We start from the raw sequence: 8,632 nt of genomic DNA, 5'->3' as shown, positions 1-8,632 counted from the left end.
TCTGTAACTGCAGTTCCAGGGAATCCAGGGCTTTCTGCCCCCACCAGGCACAAAGTATTCAGGTTAGATGCGTAGACATACATGTAGGCAAAGCACTAATGGACATAAAATAATAATAAAATACTTTTAAAGAGAAAAATATTATTTTTGCTATTTATCCATAGTGATACATCTGGAGTTTACTAATTTCCACCATTAGATAGTATTCATTTATGTGGGTATGATATAATTCATTCCTTATTCTCCTGTTGACCAACTGGGCCCTTTCCAGAGCTGGCTTTTGCTTTTCCTGTTAGAACACCGCTGCCAGCTGGTGCTCAGCGGCTCAGCCCTCGCACGGCACGCACACGGCCCTGCAGAGGGGAGCAGTAGCACTTCACTGGACATTTGTGCACGGGAGCTTGGTGCACCACTTAGAAACGTCTTACAGACCCATGGCCTACGCTGTCACAAGTAGGTCCCACCACCAAACTTACTAGATAATACCAAACTGTTTCCAAAGCGATTCTGCTTCTACTTCTCTCCGCACATGAATCACACATTTTAAAAGGGCTGTCCCTGGGATTTGTCACGCTCTCCATGCCTGCTGTCATATCTGGGCCCAAACGCCCATCATGGCCTGTGCCCTGGGCTTCTGCTCCATTAACGAGCCCACTGCTAAGATTTGGAGTCATCGGTTTCCGCTCTTGCACAGCCCTTCTGGGTAAGCAGTGACGGCTGTGAAGCCATGGTGGCAGGCTTGGGACGTCGGGCTCTGACACCACACACGCAGCACACCACATGGGACAAAACGTCCAACCTGGAAAAGCAGATTCTCGTTTTCACCATGTCAGACTCCATACAGTAAAAAGAAGAAAGACAAGCGGCTGTAAAAAGAAAAAGCAGAAGTGGAACCCTTGCCCCCATCTCTTTCTCTGGGGAAATAAGAAGCTGCCAGACCAGGTGCTGAGCAGAGTTGGTGGAGAGGAAAGTTGGGGGGCCAAGGGGGAGCATTTTACAATAATTCAGAAGGAAACAGAGACTGTTGTCATGCCACTGGCCAGACCCTCCTGCCCCCTGATGACAACATTCATGTTCTCCTCCTGCTTCTTTCCACTAAGAACTGGGGAGGGGAGGAGCAGGGAACTAGATCCTCTCCCTTCAGGATATACTGCAAGAAAACTGAGCAACATGGTTAGGGCAAGCCAACAGCTACAGGAAGTGAGCTCTGGCGTTTTTCTCATGATGATCTATTCTCGGGCAGAAGGACCCCACCCTTTATCAGCTCTGAAGCGTCAGCTCCTGAACATCCCAAGGAATGGGAAATTTAGAGAGAAGGCACGAATGTGAAGAGGCAAGGGACCCAGGGGACAGAAGAACTTCGGTTTGAACAAAGAAATCCATTCCTCCATCTCTGCTCTCCCTCCTCTGTCTGGTCCTCCTTCCCTGTCTCTCTTCAGTCAGACCTTGGGCTGTGACAGGAGAGATAACTGAAAGTCCTCCACTTTGTCCCCATGCGCATGTTTCAGACCCAGGCTGATGGGATTATGTGAGGCACATTGCCTCCCTCACACAGGTGACCAGGACTTAGCAGGTGGCAGGAGCATGGGTGGGGCGCCCAGGTACAACAGGAAGAAAGAGCGCACCAGCTCATTTTCTCACCCTTGACCCTAGATTGCGTTCTGCTTGTTAACTCACAGATGAACCAGAAGCTTGCAGAGTAGGCAGAGGAAGTGGGGGGTTAACTGGAGAATCCTGAGGAGGGCAGCAGAGCTGTCTGGATGGGATCAACAGCCACAGGTGAGGGAGCTCACTGTCCTTAGGATACCCCTCATCTGACATACCGCTTGGGTCTGATGAGAGGGCCAGTGTCTGAAGTCACACAGATGGGAGTTAGGAAGCATGTGCCTGGTGTCATGTGATGGGAAATCGCTGGGCTTGTCCTCAGCTGATTTGGGGTGCATTCTGATTTTATTTGAAATCATTGAACTCTCAGCAAGGCAACCCCTGACTCCACACAGTGCAGAATGGAAATTAATTTGTCCTTCCTGGAGTCACGTGTCTCTACCCCTAAGGGACACTGACCTTGCACAGCTTGAGAAGGAGAGACCCCACGTCTCTGAGTAAATGACCACTGTCATGACTTTGCCTCCCCGCTGTACGAGGAGGGAGCACCATGACTAGCCCACTTCGTGTCTTAGCTCTCTGAGCAGAAGAGGCTAATCCATGGCTTCATGCAAACGAGCAGAAGGCCCCCAAGAGTATTCCAGATCTACTTGACTGTTCAGCTTTTCCTTGTACCTGGGAAGTTGCAGGTGACACTGGCTATCTGCTGCAAAAAGGGACTACCTAAGATTTGGGACAGACAGGAAGTCTTGTCCAGCCGGAAGCTTATTCCAACCTGGCAACACACCTGGTCATAAAAGAGAGGTGCTGGAAAGGGATTTGCATGCCCAATAAGGTTTCGCTACCGGAGTTTACACAACGCGCAGTAATCAGCCAAGCTGGCTGACTCCCTGGATCACATGATCTCGTAGAAACATGAAACTTGACGATGTGCTCCAGCGAGTTTTACTTCCCCTATGCAGGGGTGTTTGCCAGCAGCCTGCGGTTACTCTCAGAAGTCAGTTCCAGTGGCTTTAGCCCTTGAGCCCGGAGCCCTACCATGCTGCTCCCTGGGAAGGCTGGGAGCTACTGACATCCACCGGACAGCGATCCACGTCTCCTCTAGGGGAAAATGGACAAGCTGAATAAGATTACTGTCCCTGCCAGCCAGAAGCTGAGGTAAGTTTCCCTTCGGATCCTTACCCCTGTTCCTTCCCCACCGGTGTTCCTACTGGCGCCAATACCCTAGCATACTTCGCCAGTTCCAAGGAAGTGACTGGCAATGGCTAAGCGGAAGCAGACCGGGTTTTTAAAGAAATGTGTAGGAATGAGTGGACCTGCCCTGGCTGGGTTTTGCCAGTGATAGGATGAAGGGTGAAGCCCTGGAAAGGCAAGAAGATAGAAAGTTCTCTGGCCCACATGCTACCAATGGCCAGCTCTGTGAGTCTGAATAGGTCACACTGCTGAGGAACGGCTTGTCTAAACAGTCTGCACCCGTCGCACGGTGAACATTTGTGGGCAATGCTGGTTATCGTCTCTGGCTTATTTTGTGAGTGTTTATCTTAAGTTCATGGCGCGCGCAGAGCGTGGGGGGGGGGGGGACGACTATATGTCTTTCCAATGCTTTTATGACAGTAAAATAATCATCTCTTTTGAAAACTGCTGAAGAGTCAGTCCAGTGGCTCACGGGGTAAAGTGCTTGCTGTGTGAGCCTAGCAACCTGGGACCTGAGTTCCATTCCCACAACCTAGACAAAAGGAGAGAGAGAGAAGCAACTCCACAAAGCTGTCCTATGACTTCATACTCACTGCATGGCACATGTATGCCCTGACACATTATGCCCACACAGGTACCACACACACAAATAATATAATAATAACTATTATTATTATAACAATAATAATTTGAAAAACAGCTTTAGCATATATATATTAATATATATATATATATGTATTATATATCATGCATGTAGTGGACCAAGGCATAAGTCAAGGGTCCATGAAAATACTTCCCAAATTTTGAGTGTGAAGATCCTTTTACCTCCCTGTAGCGGTGCCAATGGCTTTTAGAGACTGGAACTTTGGAATGTTCAGGAGTGTGCTATATTCCCGCTGTAGATTGGAACTTTGGACTTTCATGGGGTCATACTTAGGAGTTGGAGAACTGGAGATTTTGAGACAAAGTTGAAGAATAATAAATCTAGAGTTGGGGAGGGGCAGCCTTTCACAGTTAGCCTGTGGGCCCTCTAACCCTGAGGAGTGTGGTAAGAAGCAGACTGAGGTGCACTAAGCGACCTAGGACAGCGGGCAGCCCCAGCTGGTCAGCCATTTCCAGAGCATGCCCAGGAGAGCCAAAGGCCGTTAGCATGGATGGACGTCAGAAGGTCCCACAGGCACCCTGGGTCTTTTCTTATGCATCTCACAGGAGGAGGGGGAGCAGTGGAGGTAAGAAGGGGCCACAAAGTGGAAAAGAGGATTGCAGTAGCGGAGACATTTTCATGAAGTTGTTTCAAGAACCAGGCTCTTGAGAGGTAGCTCAGGTAACACAGTTTCATCACGCTCAGGTGGATATAGAGGCTGATGTGAGGAGATGTCAAACGCTGGAGAGGAGTGTTCTGCCCAGCGGAGGCTGTGGAGTGGAACGGATAGGGTGAGAGGGCCCTGGGACCTCTGTCCTCTCTGGTGGGACCCAACGGGAAAGTGAGAGCCGGGTGGGGGTGGGGTCTAACCATGCAGAGTTGGGTAGTGGTTTGTGTTATCAGATCCAAGCAGGATGGCTTGGATGGAAGCAGCTGGGGGCACAGAGACAGAAGGAACCCAGGCGCAGCAGTGAGCAGGGGGGAAAGCAGGGAGAGATCAGATGTGGCAGAGAGCAGACAAGGCCTCAGGGCTGCTCCGAACAGAGGTCCCAAAGGTCCCTAATCTAAAGCCGTCCAAAGCCTCAGAGCTTGCTTCAGGGAACCAGGATGGAAATTGAAATAAGCGAGCAATAGAACTTTAATCACTTTATGACCCGTTGACCCTGGGACGAAGTCCGGTCCAATCACGGAGTGGGTGATGGGCATGACGTTATAGTATAGGCCTGAAGACCAAAATTATACTGCAGATAATCACATGCTACGTTCATCTTCTTAAAGCAAAACAGCATTTTCTCCACTTGGTTACTAAATTGTCCGCACAGAATCAGCCTGTTTTTACATCGACGTGGAAGCTCCACGTGTGGAAACTCGCAAAGAAAGGAGACTGTAAACAAAGCAGCTCAAAACACCACTTCAACTGTTTTCTGTAAATGCGTGCCGCGGTGGGAATGGGCAGGTGAAATGCTTGCTCCCTCTGCTTCGCGGGCCCGCCCCTGACTGGCCAGCAGCAGCTCAGAAAGTTGCCTAGCCAGTTCTTTGGCACCAGGTAGCAATGTCAATGGAGAGCAATGTCCAGAGTTCTGCAGGCCTTTCAAACTTATAAAGGGGTTTGCTCAGGGTAAAGCAGAGTAAATAGCAATGACATGACAAGACCACACAGTGAGTGTTTGTGGGATGACCGGGATCCAGGGATGGGGGTTCAGTGGGATGACCGGGATCCAGGGATGGGGGTTCAGTGGGATGATCGGGATCCAGGGATGGGGGTTCAGTGGGATGACCGGGATCCAGGGATGGGGGTTCAGTGGGATGACCGGGATCCAGGGATGGGGTTCAGTGGGATGACCCGGATCCAAGAGAAGGGATGACTAGGAAAAGAATAAAAACAGAGTGAACCAAGGAAATGAGGACAGAATTGGGAGCTGGGGCTGGGGGAAGGATCCTCAGCATGAAGGATGAAAGGCTCCTAAGGCCCCACTGGGGGGTGACACTCACTGAGAGATTTGTGTACCAGAACTGGGACAGGTGAGGTGGCCAGGTGTGTGTGAACAGATCTATGCACGTGTCTCTTTGTTAATAGAAGTCCCCAGACTTGCAGTATCTCATACTTGGTTCTTAGCCCTGCTTGCCCTTTGAGTTTTATAAGGTAGTGCCATCATCACAAACTTGACTGAGCCCTGGGTTCTCAGTTCTTCAACAGCAAAGATCCCTAGGACCGCACGAGCACCATGTCCCTGGGTGAGCATTGGGAATCTACAATCCCAGAGAGCTTTAGCAGCCGCTCTTTTCAGGGTACCATAACTGACCTGAAAATGAAGTTTTACATTTTAACAGTTTCCCCAGATCTGTGTTTGTGTATCCCCCGCCCCACAACACACATGAACACATACTGATTTGTCTAAGTAGAAGTCTTTGACATAAGACTGGTCAAATCATGCTTTCTCAATCTTTATCTTGTTGGTTAGAGGATATCGTGTTGGTTTTAATCAGACAAACCAAGGTTTTTGTGATATTAGGCCAAGTTTACTTAGTTTTCCTGGCCCCAGTTTTTTTAACCTGTAAAGCAGGGTTTATAATAATAGTACCAATACCATCGGGCTATTGTGGGAATTAGATGGATTGTCCCATGAAGCAACTGACATCATGACAGTATATCATAACTACTAACTTCAAAAGATAATAGTTATTAATGTTGCTATCATGGTCATTCATATTAATTCTATAGTTTGCAATTGATTTTGTGGACATAAACGGAGGACTTTACAGTGACCCCTGGTGTGTTTCCTGCTAGTTTCATTTCTTCTTTCTATTTTGGCCGTTTTCTCTACCGAGCCTGACATCTGTGGCATTAAACTTTGCATGGATTGTAGACATGACCTACATGTCTCTCAGGCCTCACCTAAGTGGCCAGTGAAACTGTTCGGGACAGAAGGCTCTGTCATGGGTGTCCAGGCCTTGCTGGCTAGGGACCCACCCTGGGATTTTCTCTGACAGACCCCGGGACACACCTCTCTCCTCATCTCCTGAAATTTTCCATCGGAGTTTCCCATTCCTGAACTTTTCACATTAACTTCTTTCTAATCAATTCAGCTTTCTTTTACTCTTCCGCCCTCCCTCCCTCCTCTCAGCCCCTCCCTGTTTCTGTCATTGCTTTCATGATCGGCTCTAATTCTGACTCATCCTCCCTGCCCTTCGCTCCTGCCTACTCACCTGCCACACCCTCTAGCCTTCCTCCATTTCTTTTCTGTGTCCTCTTCTTCCACACCATCCGAGGTAGGTCCTCACCTTCCCACGTTTCCTACATTTGTCAACTAACTCCCGAAGTCCTTCTTAGCCCTGAACTTTGTGACCTTGTGAGCATGGGAGGCCGATTGTGACATGCGTCTTTGTCTTTCTCTAAGCACTGTGTTCTTCCCTGGCTCTCAAGGAATACTTCTAATGTATTCAGAAGGGTGACAGAGCTGACTCCAGAAGGCTGGTTCCAACTGCCAATGACCATCTTTGGCTCCCGGAAAGGTGAGGTGTGTCCCAGGGATAAAAACAAAAGCTAAGGAGATGCAGGGCTGATAACACACACACTTGTCACCGTTCTTTAAAATCTTCTTTGTCTCATAAGTGAATCTCCTGCAGTGTTTATGAGACACAGATTTGAGGTGATCCTCCCTTAGCCAGGGTGGCATCCCTGAGGCTATCTTCCTCAGGAGCACCCACCAGGCCATCCCTGACGAGTAGATTTTGAGAGTAGAATCTTTTTTCTTTTAGGAGTTTTACCTAGCACTATTATAAATCAGTTCTGTATTTTCCATCCTCCATGACTATAAAACGACTCTTTGTCTTTGGTCTTATCAAGGTCTCAGGAAATGGTTTATCTGATTTTATGTGGAGGACCCAGGCTTTCTGCTTATTAAGTCGGGTGTTCAAGGCTGGTGGCTGATCCTAGATCCTGCCTCTGAACTCAGGGAACTTCCAGGCTCCTGCCCTCTGCAGACAGAGCCTCATCAATGGAGCCTGTATACCTGTTCCACAAATGTCACAGACGTCACAATGCCTCTCTCAGACACCTGCGTGCGACTCTGGAATTATGGCTCTACCTCGGGGACTCCTCCTCATTTTTGTGTTTTCCTCCCTTTTCATTCTGACACAATCCATATAACATAAAGTCTGCCATCTGAACCATTTTTGCGCGTACAGTTCAGTAGCATTGGATGCATTCATAACCTTGTGTAACTGCCATCACGGTTCATGCCCAAGACTCTTATTGCAAAACTGGAACTCGGTGCTCATTAAACAGTAAGTCCCACTGCCCTCCCAGCCCCCAGAAGTCAGTCTTCTCTATGTCTCCTCTAGGAACCTCAAATAACTGGAAGCACACTGTATTTGTCTATTTGTGCCTGCTTACTTCACTTAGTTTAACGGTCATTTGTGGGGAGGTGGCACTACACTCCTTTAGGGGTGGCCTTGCTTATTTCTATTTGCTGTGTCAGATGTTGATGCTCAAAGTCTCAGGAATGGACTTAATTTTATCATTCCATAGCCTTGCTGGGTTTCCTAGGTCCCCAGGGACTGAGGACCCTAGGGACCAACTATACTGCTGGTAGGGGGCAAGAGAATGACATCTATCACTCCAGAAATGTAGTCCAAAGGGTTCGGAATTCCAGTGCTCCTCTCAAAGGTCCCTCGAAGAGTGGAGACATCTGAAACATGACGCTAGATGCTGTCTTCTAGGTCCCACACCCTCTAAGCTCGCCAGCGCCATTGTGAAGCAGCAGCCTCTGTGCTAACTGATGTGGGGTCTCAGGGATGTCTGGCCACCACAAAAACTTCTTTGGGGGCACATCATGTCATCTCTTGACCGTGTGTTGAGCGTCTTTATTACTGGAGCATTTTCTGTCCCTGGGTCTCTATTCACCAGTGTGTTAGCCACTTCTCTCATCATGTGACTGAACAACCTAAATGAGGAGGGGTTTCTTCTTGTTCACAATCTAATCATGGCCAGGAGGGCGTGACTTGGTCAAAAGCATTGGGAACCAGCATTGTGTGGCTTGGTTATATCTTGGAAGACCAGGAAGTAGAAAGCTTGGGATAGAAACAAAAATGGATATGACCTTCCAGGTCTGCCCAGAGATACCCACTTCTCCATATTAGTCTATGGTCCCCAAAGTTCCAAGACATCATCAAACACAGAAGTCTATG

The 8,632-nt window shown here is 48.6% G+C and overlaps 1 protein-coding gene across 1 annotated transcript in view; it reads left to right on the top strand.

Annotated features, from left to right (window-relative positions):
- The first annotated feature begins 2,570 nt into the window (after positions 1 to 2,570).
- The window catches only part of Blnk (B cell linker), a 65,841-nt gene continuing 59,779 nt past the window's right edge, over positions 2,571 to 8,632 (top strand). The window contains exon 1 of the mRNA XM_075974072.1: positions 2,571 to 2,763. Within this exon, the coding sequence (XP_075830187.1) occupies positions 2,717 to 2,763 (47 nt within the window). The 5' untranslated portion in view covers positions 2,571 to 2,716. The remainder of the gene's footprint in view (positions 2,764 to 8,632) is intronic.

The sequence above is a fragment of the Microtus pennsylvanicus genome, chromosome 5 (genome assembly GCF_037038515.1).
Source record: "Microtus pennsylvanicus isolate mMicPen1 chromosome 5, mMicPen1.hap1, whole genome shotgun sequence".
Taxonomy (NCBI): Eukaryota; Metazoa; Chordata; class Mammalia; order Rodentia; family Cricetidae; genus Microtus; species Microtus pennsylvanicus.
Note: the sequence above shows the minus strand (reverse complement) of the source record. Positions and strands in the feature narration are given on the sequence as shown.